This window comes from Episyrphus balteatus, chromosome 3 (assembly GCF_945859705.1).
Source record: "Episyrphus balteatus chromosome 3, idEpiBalt1.1, whole genome shotgun sequence".
Taxonomy (NCBI): domain Eukaryota; kingdom Metazoa; phylum Arthropoda; class Insecta; order Diptera; family Syrphidae; genus Episyrphus; species Episyrphus balteatus.
Genome location: NC_079136.1, coordinates 51,780,172 through 51,795,286, shown reverse-complemented (window position 1 = coordinate 51,795,286; position 15,115 = coordinate 51,780,172). Strand labels below are relative to the sequence as shown.

General features: G+C 31.0%; 2 protein-coding genes across 7 annotated transcripts; one reads left to right on the top strand and one right to left on the bottom strand.

The window, feature by feature from the left end:
- Nucleotides 1–350: 350 nt before the first annotated feature.
- Nucleotides 351–7,563, top strand: LOC129916303 (aldo-keto reductase family 1 member A1). Its single transcript, XM_055996164.1, has 7 exons — nucleotides 351–541; nucleotides 6,263–6,443; nucleotides 6,518–6,705; nucleotides 6,764–6,880; nucleotides 6,940–7,070; nucleotides 7,128–7,379; nucleotides 7,446–7,563. The coding sequence occupies exons 1-7, from the start codon at nucleotides 470–472 to the stop codon at nucleotides 7,480–7,482; spliced, it is 978 nt and encodes a 325-aa protein (XP_055852139.1). The 5' UTR covers nucleotides 351–469; the 3' UTR covers nucleotides 7,483–7,563.
- Nucleotides 7,564–8,702: 1,139 nt separating this feature from the next.
- On the bottom strand, nucleotides 8,703–14,759 carry LOC129914596 (transmembrane protein 245). Of its 6 annotated transcripts, none has more exons than XM_055993916.1 (8): nucleotides 14,161–14,759; nucleotides 13,545–14,102; nucleotides 12,950–13,487; nucleotides 10,694–10,896; nucleotides 10,226–10,632; nucleotides 10,025–10,174; nucleotides 9,921–9,950; nucleotides 8,703–9,114 (listed from the first exon to the last, which is right to left on the bottom strand). In XM_055993916.1, the coding sequence occupies exons 1-8, from the start codon at nucleotides 14,677–14,679 to the stop codon at nucleotides 8,910–8,912; spliced, it is 2,610 nt and encodes an 869-aa protein (XP_055849891.1). In that variant the 5' UTR covers nucleotides 14,680–14,759; the 3' UTR covers nucleotides 8,703–8,909. The 6 variants fall into 6 exon arrangements, 5 of the variants coding, with proteins under 5 accessions (XP_055849891.1, XP_055849892.1, XP_055849893.1 ...); XM_055993917.1 differs by having other exon boundaries at nucleotides 10,694–10,884; XM_055993918.1 differs by having other exon boundaries at nucleotides 10,694–10,872.
- Between the last annotated feature and the right edge of the window lie 356 nt (nucleotides 14,760–15,115).

The following is a 15,115-nucleotide window of genomic DNA, read 5'->3' as shown; positions in this document are numbered from 1 at the left end:
ATTCGGTCAACTTTGAACTTCACCTACCGAAAAAAAACAACATTTCTATTATTTATTTATAAAACCCATTTCACTAACATCAATGCATACCTTCCTAACCTCTGCAGATTGTCTAACTTTATAACAAGTTCAAGAGAAAGTCATCAACTCGAAAAAATACATTCATATTTATCAAATCTGTCTACAAACCTCTACAATACAACCAACATAGATCTAGCACTACAGCACAGACTAGATACTAGCCCTAAGAATATACAAAATGATGCACAACAACACCGCGACCCGCCGTTCTTATAGATTGAGAATTTGAGATACTAATTCCGTGAGCATTGAGGTATTAATTCCAAAAGCGTCCATTTTACCGACCAGTTGGAGAGTCGCCTTCTGTCAATAAGGTTCTTTTTCCGCAAGAATTTAATCAAGATACATTTTATATTAAAGTTGTTTTATTTTGCTAGCCGGAATAAAAATGGTTTGTGATAAGTTTTTAACATTCAACAATGGAGTTAAAATGCCAGCACTTGGAATTGGCACTTGGCAGGTAAGAACAATTGCCTTTGCAATCATAAATGTAACAAGTTCAATAGCAAAGTCGTTAAAAGTGATAGGAATGCATATTTTTACTTAGTCATTATTTATTTTATTTTTTATAGAAGAAGAAAAAACAAGTTCTGTGAAATTTCCAGCTCTTGACATTGTTGTAGTTCGTGTATCTTTTTTTTATAACTTAAGTAAATAAGATTGAAATAATGAGATATGAGAAGTTCAGACTTATAATAATGTGAATGACGAAAATGTTAAATTAGATAATGTATTTAATTAATCTTCACATACATATTTGTTGTTTATTTTTTAATGTGTAGGTATGCTGTGGACTTAATTGCATATTAAATTATTTAATTATTATTTGCATATTATGTTATTTAATGGTCTGAAAATGATTCATGTTTTTTTTTTGACAAACAAAATTTAGTCACAAGAGTGTGTAGGAATCGAAAAAAACTTAACAAAATTGGTAACCACCAGAATCCCCTCGGTCGGTTAAAATTTCGGAAATCCCAACATTTTGAATAAAATTAATTCGCAAATTCGTAATAATTTAGCATAAAATACCAAAAACAAAAATAAACCGCCAAAATTAAATAATATCCGGTTCATGTGTGTCAATAAAAGATTAAATAAAAAAGATAATAATAAAAATACACTAATGCTTCTTTTGTATTTACTTGCTCTTACTCAAAGTTTCTTAGAATATAAAAGCTTTTTGTATGACAAAATTCGAAATATATAGTTTACAAAAATGCAATTCCTTAACCTTCCGATGACAATAGGGGTGCTATACCACCCCAGACTTGATTTTTGTTTCTTTGTTTTTTTAGACAATTATTATTTTTTTTTTTTTTTCATGAATTGTCTTTTTTCTATTTGTATCTAATAAATAATATCAAAAAAAAACATAACTGTTAAAAAAAGAGCCAAGTTCTCCTATGTTGAAATTACGCTGGCACAAAAAGTATTGATGTACATATGTAAAAGTGTACCAAGTTCTAAAGTTTGGGTTCAAACTTCAAATTCGTATCAATAAAATTTTGATTGTTCTCTTGACGATTTTTCTTTTGATTACCGATTTTTAAAGTTATTTCAAAAATTGCCAAGTAAAGGGGTGTCGAAAATGGCCTGAGTTGTTTCCTGTAAATAAGGGTGTAGTGCCAAATTTTGCTAGAGAACTAGGCTGGGAACTACCGTGCCCCTTGATATTAATAATACTAAAAATAAAATAAAAATGTTAATTAATATTGTCTATTTTCTGTTTTTGTTAAAGTCCAAGAAGTGTTATGATTAAATAAATAATTTGTATTATTTGTGTTGTTATCGGAACTAACCTTTTGCGCAAAATTTGAACAATTTAGTAAATTTCTAAAGCCATTAAGTAAATTACTAAGTTAAAAATACGTGTGCTTTTTGGCTTAGTAACTTACTAAAATGGCTTTAGCAATTTACTTAATCGTTTAAAATTTTGCGCCTTAGATACATATTTTATGATCCTTATTATTATTAGGTAGGTATATTTAACAACCAAAGCTGTTAAAAGATAAACGTGCAGATTTCCTCCGTAGCTTTAATCAATTTATATATAAATTTTTTTAATGTTCTTTGCATTGATTTAAAAGAGATATTGCAATATTTTTTATAAATTATTTTTAATTACACTTTTATACATTCATGTCTTATTATAGAATATTGAAGAATAGTCATGTATTAAATTTTCGTGCAATTTACTCGTAGTCTGACGAATTTGAATTTATTTAATTTTTTCAACTCAACTCATAGTTAAAAAATTGAATCAAAAACAGCTTAAATATTAAAATTTTGCAATGTTAAAAAAAATGCTCAAAAAAAATATAATTTTTAAACTAGGTTTTAACAGTTTTATACAAAAACTCTGAAAACGCCAGAAAATTTTCTTTGATTTTCAAAATAAAGAAAATTCGAATCCTTCGACTAATTTTAAAATTTATTTCGCTTCTTTAATGGCGTTTTTGATTGGCTCTCCGGAAGCGTCCGGAATCATTCAGAAGCCTTCTGGAAGTGTTTTATTCGCACAAAACTGACAGACAGAATGCTTCTCAGAAGAGAAATTGGGCACGTTCAGGAAATATTAGGGACTAGATATTTAGGCAACGTCATTTTCTGAACGGAAATTTGAGTAAATTGACTAAATTAGTTTGGATGTGATGCTATTGTCAAATTTGGAAATTTATTTAAGAATTTTACCGGTCGCATGGGTAAGACACCAAATTTCACTTAACTGTAATAAATAAATGGGCACGTTCAAACTGCTATCGGATAGGCTATCTGGGATACCCGTATCTGGAATATCTATTTGAACGAAAAGCTATCTAGATAGCTTGCCAAAGCAGCTACAAAAAAAAAAAAAATAAAATATTGAAAAGAGGAAATTGTTTCTTTTGAGCAAATTCCTGTTTTTTTATTGTTGCATAGTACTTGCACAATCGATTTAACTTTAATTCTTGCAAATTTATTTTATTTTTAAGCTGAATAATCGCGCGAATAGAAATCAAAATAAAAAATAGCCAAATATTTATCAGCTCATCACTCGAATACCTGAGGTACCTATACCAAAAATTCTCGGATACCTTCAGATTATTTTTTGATAGAAAATGGTTCGTTTCTTTGCTATTTTTTAACACTGTTTACAACAACAAAAAGCTATCCGATAGCTTTATGTTAACTGTTTGAACGTGCCCAATAAAATTAATTATAACCAATAATGCACTTTTTAGTTGTTTTTCACACAAATAAATTTAATTTTGCTAAATTAATTCCTTAATTCAAAACAATCTGCTGTCATGTTGACAAAAAAAACTTTCCTAAATTTTTAGGGAAAATTTTCTTGCCTAACTTTCCAGTTAGCTTTCCAATAAAATTACCTAAATTGGAAAGATTTTTTTTGACAGCTGACCAATCAGAGACCGAGAAATCACCTAATGTCGTTTTCGATTGGCTCTTCGGAAGCGTCCGGAATCATTCAGAAGACTTCTGAAACCGTTTTATTGGCATGAAAATGACAGCCAGAACGCTTCTCAGAAGAGAAATTCTCTTCTTGATTTCAAATCAGAATCAAATCAAGAAGCACTAATACATGAATACTCACATGTCAAAGATACACTCAATCATTGTTGTTTATTATTTTTCATTCAAATTTGTTTCGTTTTCTGAAATTAATTTGTTTATTTATTTTCAAACAAATAAATTAAGCTTTTAAAATATTTTGCAAAACGAATTCCCGATTAATTTGTTGAATATTAGGTACTATTTTCTTCACATATTAATTATTTTTCAAGTCTTATGCCATATTTGACATTTTAAATTTCACAGAAAAACAAACACAAACACAAAAAAAATAGAATTGAGTGGAAGCAATTCAAACTGTTTTATTGGATTTCAGTATGAGTGAATCCTTGAGTGATTCCAATCGAAAACGACATAAATATTAAGTCCCTGACGTTTCTGAACCTGCCCAATTTTATTTGATTATTAACAAATACAGATATGAAATTTCAGAATTGAGTGAAAACGATTCAAACTGTTTTATTGAATTTCAGAATGAGTGAATCCTTGAGTGAAACCAATCGAAAACGACATAAGCTTCCATTATTTCCTAATCCAGTAAATTAGTTGTGGATTCTCATCACAGGCGACATATGATTATTACGGTTTTTAAAAAGTTACCATAGAGTGTGACATTTTTCTGCCTTAACTTTTATCTTTCATTTCGCTTAAATCTTAAAACAGTCTAGAGCTCTGCAAACATCTACATCTTGAGGAAGAACAATCGACGCAAAAACTGCAGTACCATCTGCAAACCAACTCACTTCGGCGTTGTTTGAAAAATGTGGTATGTCGGACACAGAATGGGTGCAAACACCGAGCCTAGAGGGACTCCATGCAGATATCAAACATTGTTGATTTTGCAAGTCAAAATCAAGAATATTTCATTGTATACTTTGCAAATGTGTTTTTTGAAAATATATGCAATATCTATAGAAAATCAAATAATACCCAAACTCACCCATAAAATCTCCAAATTACATACTTGTACCAATTATGTAAATGTCATGCTTTTATTGCAAAGTGCAAAACTATATTATTTTATTAATCATAAATGAATTTCCGATAACTATTCTTTAATTACAACTTTCTGGAATAAAGTCATTAAACCAAAGAATCAAATTGTTTTTTAATTATTTATAACAGTTTGGTTTGTAATTAAAATCATATTATAAAGCAAAATTTTTAATGTTATATGCATAGGAATATTGAATTTGAATATCTTGTGTGAACATATTATATGCACCAAATGCATTTTTTTTGTTTGATTATTGTTCGTGCTAGCACTTTTATAAGCATATTTTCCTAGATGTAAAAATAAATGTAAAGATAAGATAGAAAGGGGTTATTTAAAATACAAACTGACACGTATCGTATACTCAAGGACAAACAAAATTAATGCCACGGTCACACTATGCACGGGGCACAGATATTAGTTTAAAAAATCGTTTTCAATCAATCTACTTATTTCACTAGCTATGTGATTTGTAACAATCAGATTGCAATATTTTGTTGTTGCCTATAGAGGATATAAAAAAGTCCACTTAGGCTTTCACAAATCACGAATCACGTCACCTAAGGCGATTCACCCGCAGGATTCTAGATTTAAGCTTTTCAATACCGAATTCAAAACTCGACAGTTTTTTTGCCACCAGACGAGGCTACGAAAGGCTCAAGAATGCCATGTTTACGACTAGCGTGTGAAACATAAATTCGCTCTATCTAAACAAATTTCTATCTAAACAAATTCAAAACTCGGCAGTTTTTTTGCCACCAGACGAGGCTACGAAAGGCTCAAGAACGCCATGTTTACGACTAGCGTGTGAAACATAAATTCGCTCTATCTAAACAGAGTTATGAAATGTTGCCCTGCTATTTTCCCCAAGCCCGAAGACCTTAATCTTTAAGATCCGCTCAATAGAAATTTAGATACTAACTTTTTGATTGTACACTGGTAGACGAAGAAAATGAAGGGCACCTTAAAATTAAATGATGTCCAGCTTTAACCCACCCTCTTTCAATGAATTTTCATCTTAAAAAACTGACTAAAAATACAAATTTTAAAATTAACGTCAGGCTTCAGCTTTAGTGGCAGTTTATCATACTTATTTCCAATTGTGAGATAGGCTGATGGCAAAGCATGTGATAGTGGCAGTTTATCATACTTATTTCCAACTGTGAGATAGGCTGATGGCAAAGCATTCGCCTACTGACCCAACAGTTGTTGAGTCCGCTTGATTTGTCCGCTTAATTTAAGACCGAGGTCATCTTGGCAAAAAAACAGAAACAAAAATCCGCTTAATTTAGTACACAATTCGCCTGTTTTTATGTGGTGGGTTTGTGCATGTTTTTTTACCATGATGACTTCGGTCTTAATTTAAGCGGACATCCACTTAATTTAAAATGAAAATCTTCTTATTATAATAAAAATAAGACTATTTTCATTTTAAATTAAGCGATGACGGAAAATTAAATTAATTAAATTAATCCGATGACGGAAGTCATCTTCACAAAAAAAAAAAACATGCGGAAATCCGCTTGTTTTTAGGTGATCTTTTTTTGCCATGAATGAATTCCTCCGAAGATGCAAGAAATTTTCAACATAAATAATTCAAATTTTTATATTCAGGCACCCGAAAAAGAAGTCGAAGAAGCTCTTAATTTAGCCCTTGAAGCTGGTTACCGTCATATTGATTGCGCACCAGTTTACCTCAATGAAGGTGTTATTGGTCGAGTTCTTAAATCATGGATTGATTCTGGTAAAATCACTCGAGAAGAGTTGTTTATCACCACCAAACTGCCACCTCCAGGTAATATAGTTTTATCTTACAATCTTTTTACGTATCTTAAATTTATTACTAATTTATGTTTACAAAATCTTCAGCTCTCATCCCGGAGGCAGTTGAAACCGTGTTGAAAAAATCTCTAGCTGATCTTCAGCTAGAGTATGTTGATTTATATTTGATTCATGTACCATTTGGTATTAAATTTGATGAAGCAAAGGGTGAATTTATTAAAGACGATGGTGGAGTCGTTCCCGATATGACAACTGATCATGTAGCTGTTTGGAAGGTAGTGTTAAACGATGTTTATCCGTCGTAGAAATAGCTAATATTAATATTTTATTAAGAGCATGGAAGCTGTTTTGGAAAAAGGACTAACTAAATCAATTGGCGTTTCAAACTTTAACATGAAACAAATTCAACGAATCTTGGATAACTGTTCAGTTCAACCAGCAAATCTTCAGGTTAAATCTATAACAATTTATAGAAAGATCAAGTTTCTAACAACTATATCCCATTTTAGATCGAACATCACGTATATTTGCAACAAAAGGATCTTATTAACTTCTGCAAAGCTAAAGGAATCACCGTAACAGCATATGCTCCATTGGGATCAAAGGGCATTGCAACCTTAAATAAAGCTGCAGGCGTTGAGTATGAAAAACTAAATATTGTTTTGCTTGCAATTTAATTACTTTCTATCTTATATAGCCGACAGCTCCCTGATCTAATGGATATTGAAGAAGTTAAAAGTATTGCTGCTGCACATGGCAAAACTCCTGCCCAAATACTTTTGCGATGGATCATTGAACGTGGATTGTCAGCAATTCCAAAGAGTACCAATCCAGAGCGTTTGAAGCAAAATTTGAATATTTTCGATTTTAAACTTAGCGCCGAGGAAGTTGAAAAATTGAACGCATTGGATGCTAATATTCGTGTTTGCGATTTTGCATTTTTCAAAGGGTGAGAAAGTTTAAGATTTTTATTAGTTTGTAACTTTTTTTTATAATTTTGTATTTTTAATTTTAGGGTTGAAAGACATCCGGAATTCCCATTCGCATCTTAATCAGATGGTACTTAATCTCAGAAATTTATTTATGTAACAACTCACAATGATATTTAAATATATTTACTAGCATAACCACAATTTGAACTGCATTTTTAATTTTAAGAACTATGTTTCCAAAACTATGTTTCACAAATTTTTTATATTACATATTAACTTTGTCAAAATTATTTATGCGGCAATCTTTTAAATTACATCTAAAATCCACAATTTATTTCTTTTAACACGAGTGGTAAAAAAAACAAAATCGCGAACTTTTGACAGCAGGGTTAATTAAAAATATTTCACTATGGCGTATACGTAACTTTTTTATATAGAAAAAAAAGTAAATATACATTTTCATCGAAATAATGGCAAGAACCAAAATAAAAATATAAGTGTATTATTTTTCATTTTCTACTCTTTCAGACCTAAATAAATGTTACATGTAAGGCACTTTAAAATAAGATCATGCCAACTTAAAATTCAATTTTCTTAAAACAATAAGATTTCTTATTGAAATAAATTATTAAATTAAATAAATAAATATTTCTTAAAAAAACTTGACTAGAAATGAAAAGATTTCAACAAACTTATTAATATTAAAAGATTTTCTTTAAAAAAATGAATCATTTAAAATAAATGTGAAAATCTTCTAAACATTTGGTAGTTATTATTTCTGTTAGATGCATAGTTTTTTAGTGCGACAGCTTTTTGTGGTCAATTTAAGTACATTACAATGATTTTTAAATAAAAATCAATTTTAAATTAAAATGTTTTCAAATTAAAATGAAAAAAAAATTCTTATTAAATTAAATGGATTCTTTTAAATTAAAACATTCAAGAAATTAAGAAGATTTGTCCGTTTATTAGTCTTCTTGGCAAAAAAACCATAAAGAAATCTTCTTAATTTAATATAGATTCTATTTGTTTTTAGCATGACTTTTTTTCAGTGAAGAATGCAAAATCGAAGAGTTTGAACAGACATTTTTTTTATTCGCATTCACTCCGAGGTTTATTATCGATGTTCATGATTTAAAACGGGGGATTATTTTCTTACTTTTTATATGGCAAAGCAATATATCGAAAGATTAAGTTTTTTTTTTTTTGATTCGAAAGAATAGACGGGCATAAAAAATGTTAAAAAAGTAGTCCATTAAACGAAATTAAAACAATTTTTTCTAAAAAAAAGGAATTTTATTTTATATGTTCATAAAAAAAAATAAAACTGTCTCAGCATAGGATTGTTGAATCAATCCATCCACATAGCAGCAATAATCGGAAATCTTAATCTACAAATAAATCTTTTATTTTTCGTGTTATATTTTCTTTTAAATCGAGTGTTTTTACATTTAAAAATAGGTTTCATTATTATAAAAATAGAAGTCTATTACTTTTGGCTTAGTTCTAAAATTTGGCAATTTTCAAACAAGTTCTTTTGCCAAACTTTAAACTTTAACAACATTCTGCTCAACAACATCTTCCTTTCTATCCAAATCCTCTACAATAACAACTTCATCCGATTTATTCGGATAAAACATTGTTGAAATAAGTTTTATAAAAGCTATTTGAGATATTGATGATACTGATGATTTCCTTGATGTTTTTCTTGATAAATCCATTTTCTTTGGAGTTGGACAAACAGAAGTTATGCTAAATTTTAAATAAAAAATAAATATTAATAAAATAACAAAACAATATTCTTCGATAAGTTATAAAGTACATTATAATCTTTATTAAATTATATTTTTGATTTTGGTATAAAAATAAACTTTAACAATACATACTTTTAAATTTATTTTTTTTTTTTGTTTTTCTGTTAAAAAAAATTAGGTACAGCAGTTAATCAATTAAAATATACAAATTATACTTCAGTGAATGTAAGACAAAAATAAAGAGTGATTTGTTAGTGGAAGACCTTTTTTTTGAAATTAAGAAGTATTCACTAACCACAATCCACCCTCTACAACACATGAGATATATTAAAAAATTCCAGATTTTTAAAAAATACAACTTATATATTCACTGGTTTAATAATTAAGAAAGCTTACAAAAATACAAATTTAAGTGCAAGATAGAAAGTATAACATTTAAAGACGGAAAGACAAAAATTAAAAATAAAACACAGAATTAGTTTTGTTAATTATGTTAAACAAATTAATATCAAAGCTTAAGGCATTAGTGTAGGATAGACGTTTAATAAAATTAAACAAATTCGAGGTTGTTCCAACACACACACGCACGCACGCACTGCTTAAATTCGTTGCTTGAATCAATCCATGTGATTGTGTTTTGTGATTGATATCAGTGCACAAACGAAGAATGGCGGCGATTACTAAAAAAAAGAGGAAAAAATATAAAAGCAGTTATAAGGATATAAGGGTCTGACACACTGTTGTTATTTTTTACTTCTTCCTTAAAGCACTATAAACTAGAGTAGAATAACAATTGGAACTCACGGCGTTCTTGTGTCTTCATCCGAACTTCTCCTGAAATATTAAAAAGAGTTATTACAAATCCACACTCAATTTAGATTACTCTTTGAAATGTTTTCTTAAATTACCTTGGATCTTCAGAGCGTAATGCCACGGAAGCAACTTCAAATATTCCAATAAAGAAACACAACATCAATGGACCAAATATTGCCCCTTGCCATCCCAGCCAGTACATACCACCAGCAATAGCCAGACCAGTTAAATAAGGATGTCCACCGCTAAAAACGAAACAGTGATTATCAGATATTCAAAGTTTAGATTAAACTTACCCTTTCATCTCGGCATAGATGGCTTGTTCAAAGTATGGAGGAATGAAGAACATCAGAAGGAATAATAAAAGTCCAGCATAGAACTGATCTTGCGCCAACCACAATTCTAGAAACGCTGGCAAAGAACACCAATAACTACCTAAGAATGGAGCAGCTGATAAAATAGCAGCAGCAGCCGAAGGCAGAAACACAATTCTTGCTCCGAAAATAGTATGAACTAGCCACGTAAAAAGTCCTTGAAAAACGGAACACTTGAACATAGAAATAAGAACTCCGGAAATCGAGTTTTCAAGTGCGTCAGCAATTTTTGAACCCGATGAAAATCCTAAATACTTTGTTACTTGTAATGGTGCATATTTTGTATCACTGCTGCTCAGGAGATAAAACAAACCAGTAAAGAAAATAATCTGCAAGTTAAAATTACTAATAATGTCCCATTATGCAGGATTTTATTGCAATTGTACAAACCATATCCAAAATAAATTCAACACATGCTTGACCTCCTGATAGTATCAAGGATATTATTTCTCCAGTGAAGCCCATTATCATCGATATGTTCGTTCGTATAATGTGCCAAAGTGATTCGGCCACTTCGAGGATGGTTTGAGTGTTGCTTTGAGCCCATCCAATAATTCCCTGTTTAGCCACTAAAACTAGCTCTTTAAAATGTCCTTTCGTTAAAAATTATGCCGTTTTGTTAGCGTGAAACACATGCAGTGGAGGGACGCAATACAGATGAGAAAATTCTTCATTATAAAATTATTATTGCTATTTGTTGTCTTGTTTGTTGAGCTTGGTGTCGAAAGTGTTTCTTAATGTAGGTGTTTGTTGTATAATGTATAAAACTAGCTAATGTGGACTTTCAATCAGTAGTTTGCATATTGAAATTTATTATTGAAAATATTCAAAATAAACCTTGAAATGGAAGATTTCTAAAGAGACTTTTATGACTACTAGAAAACACGAAAAGAAATATGAAAGTTGAGCTCTCTCCTCGGTTTATGAAAAAAATCCTTAAAACTCCCCAGAAATAGAAGGCTTTGGAATAAAACAGTAACGAACGAACTTCTTCGTGATCCTTGGAAGGGTTCTTAATATTCTAGGTTTATACCAAAAAGATTTCCACGTAGTGTATAAAAGTATATTTAACATCTTTACTAACCATTTTAAACCGGCTATATTGCCGTGCTAAGTAAACAGAGTGTATATCAATTTTTTAAGTTTCTGAGATGAATGCATTTTAGTGATAAGGGACGGAGTTGAGAATGATAGATCTGCTCAATTTCAAACATGAGTTTAAGTAGCTTGTAGTTGAAAACTGGTATTTTCGATAAAACATAAAAATAATAGACCATTCAAGGTATCCAATTCTGTTTTTTTTTTTTAATTTGTAGGGTTTGAAGTAAATCCATTTTCCTATTTAGGATTACAGCGGAGTAGGGTAGTTGTACTCATCATTATTAGCTATTTTGAGACCCTTGGAGTTGAAAATGGAAAAAATGACTAACATAGATAGCAGTATAGTAATTGACCTGCCTCTATCGGAAAAGTCACTTTAAGCTACAATGTATAAAAGCGTCAAGATCGCATAAAAGTGTGGATAGGGTAGCACCTTGCACTCCTAGTTGCCTTCTCAATACAACGTATGATAATGGATTCTGACGAATGGTTTCTTTTCAATATTGTTATAACTTCCACTTAGTTTTTTAGATTAAAGATTTAAACAATAATCTGGTGATCCCCAAAGATCGATCCAGCAACTTAATGAACCATTTGCTTAATTAAGTCATGTCACTTATCCAAAATATTAGCTTGCAATTAGTCATTGATCGTGCATACTTTTTGAGGATCGAACATCTACTCTGACAATATGCAAATTACGGCTGGCACCTTATGAATGGCACCTTAGTAGAGATTCGGGGCAAAAATGGGTACAGAAAGTGGTAGTTATTTCTCAAAGAATATTGAGTCATTGGTAACAAAAAACTTAAGGAGGAGAAATAACAAAAGGAATGTATGAGATGTATCTGAAAGATTTAAAACACGCATACCAGATCGAATTGACCACATCTAACGACTACACTAGAGTGACTACACTAGTTTTACTAAAAAAAAAATATTGTCATCAATTTAAATTTTCAGTACTTACCTCAGAGCTGAAGTCCAAACTCGATTTAAAATGAAACTTTCTGTGTTATAGATTGATGTAAGGTAGGTATCTAATCGAAATGCTTCTCGTATAATATATAATAATTTTATCAATAAATAGAAGCACAGATTAAAATTGACTGAACAAAAAAAAAAAAAAAAAACAAAAAGGGCACCCACTGGGGATTGAACCTGCTAAGCCTGGATTGTCAAGTTCTTCGCACTAACTATTGGGCCACTGGGTACTAGTTAATGCCAGTTTGTTTTTCAATAATTTTGGACATGACTCTTTTATCGTTTCATCATAAAGACAAAATTTAATTTATTTTAGAATTCATGACTGATATAGTCATTGTCATCTTGTTTAAATATTATAGCTTCACTTTCTATAACTCAAACAAACAAAACCTACTGCGGGAATATATTATAAAAGCAATACAAAAAAAAAAAGCTTCTAACGGAGTTTCAGAGAGATAGAACCACAACCATATTTGTTAGTATTGAAATAGGTACCTTAGTATATGCATGTATGTAAACAAATATATATATATAAATTAAATTTTAATATAAACTTACGAGGATTATCAACAATTTCACCAAATGTACTCTTAAGTGCATCCGTTGGCACTCTCGGTCCAAAAGTATCAGACTTATTAAAATCAATCCAATACTGTATTAATCGATCCCATACATCTAATATTTGATTCTTCAACTTAACACTATGCACTGGATCTGCATCTTTTAACCAATCATCAATATATTGTTCGATTTTTCGCCGTCCATAATGATGTGCATTATCAAGAGCATCATCAATTGATGATTGCATATTTGCTGGGAGAATATCCACCAATTCTGGTCGATCGGTGAATGTCTTATTAATTAAATCCTTACCCAAATAAGCTACTTCAATGGTTTCGGAGTAAATATTTACACAAAAGAATACTCCAAGGAAGACAATTATTAAAATCATCAAAATTATCATTAGAATAGATGTCACGAGATCAACTGAGGATTTCAGTGAATTTCGTACAATACTGTTGATTTTGTAATTTAACTCGAGTACACCGGGCAGACATAGGGGCAGAACAGCACTGTGATGTTCTAGAGCCCATTCCTAGAATAAAATATTTTTTATTACAAATTCAATGAAAACAAATTCAAAATGGTTAACCTTAATATTCTTATAGACTGTATCAATTTTGTCCCAAATGAAGTTTGTCAAACCAGTGACTTTGCCAACTTTGTATACTAAATGAATTGTGATTGGAATTGCTGCTAAAATAAATACCCAGACATTGCGATAAAGGAATGTAGCTATACAAGCACAAAAGAGCATCTTGAAGTAGAAATCACTCAGATGATCGTCATTCTCAGTTTCCAATTCCAATGAGTCAAGTGTTTCAGCCATGGAATGCTCTTCGGTGTCTGGGGTTTTACTAGTACTTATATCGTTAACGGATTGAACGAACGCATTTTTGTCCATGAGAAGCTTTATCTTCTCCACAATTGAACTAGATTCATCGGTTTTATTTAAGTAATAAAGTATTGCTACACCTATGTAGGCCATGATTAACATAAATGCAGGAACCTGTAGTGCTCCAAGGAAGCTGCAAGCATAACTGACTACAGCAATCCATAGTGATTGGCCAGCAATCACAAATCTCGCAGAGTTTTCTTTCCTCCAAAACATGTAAACCGATGTAAGATACAAAACTATGATGGTGATTAACTGGAAAAGATCTCTTATTAGTACAAATTTCATTCAACAGTTTCAAAAGTATACTCACTAAATAAATATTTAAAATTCCAATAATTTGGACAAACAACGAATGACTAAAAGTAATTAGTCGCCAGACTGCACAAAGAAATCCTTTGGGAGCATACAAGTACAATAGTTTAATGCATGTAGCTATTCCCATGCCAGCAGTTATGATTTGCCAATGCTCTTGCAGCCAAGCAACAAGCTTCCGTCCACAAAACTCAGTTGTTTCCAAAGGAGCCAAGCAAATGGCAACCATTACATTTGAATCATGATCTTCTAGTCCTTCGAACCATCCTTTCAAAAGATGTGCTAGATTGCGTTTGAATGGAAAAAGAACTGCTCCCATAAGGAAGGCCCACAGCAGAGGTTTTACAAAGGGTCCCAAGATGATACAAACTGCAGCGAAAGCAGCCAAGCCTGCTGCTATCAAAAAATTATACATTGCCGCTTTGAAGCTCTCATGATTTTCCGATCGCAATCGCATCAATTTGTTTAGAACACTATCGAATGAACGATCTCGTCTTATGGAATCTTGACGATTCATGGTTATGAGTTGAGTTTAGAATTTTGGGCGGAGGGATATAAGGAAGGGACAGAAATTCCAGTTGGGTTGTACTTCTCTGAAAAAAAAAAAAAAATAGAAAAATAGCAATTGCATTAGTTAAAAAGTTTGAATGATATGACACATTTAGAAACTGCTCGAAAATGTGTGCGTTTGATATTAATGAATACATTTTTCGTGAGGTCTGAAATCAACCAAATTTATTCTAATGTACCTCAAGGTTCTATTTTGAATACATTAAGCCCTATTCTGAATGAAAACTCCCGGGGAAACGTGTTGAAAAAAGAAAAGTCGAAAGTCAATGCTGAAGTTTTACTATTTGGTTTGAAAAATAATTAGAGACCTTTGCACTGGAGCTTTGGTGAAACTTGCAGATTTATTTCTTAGCAGGAAGATGTTCCTTGCCCCGCAGCCGAAA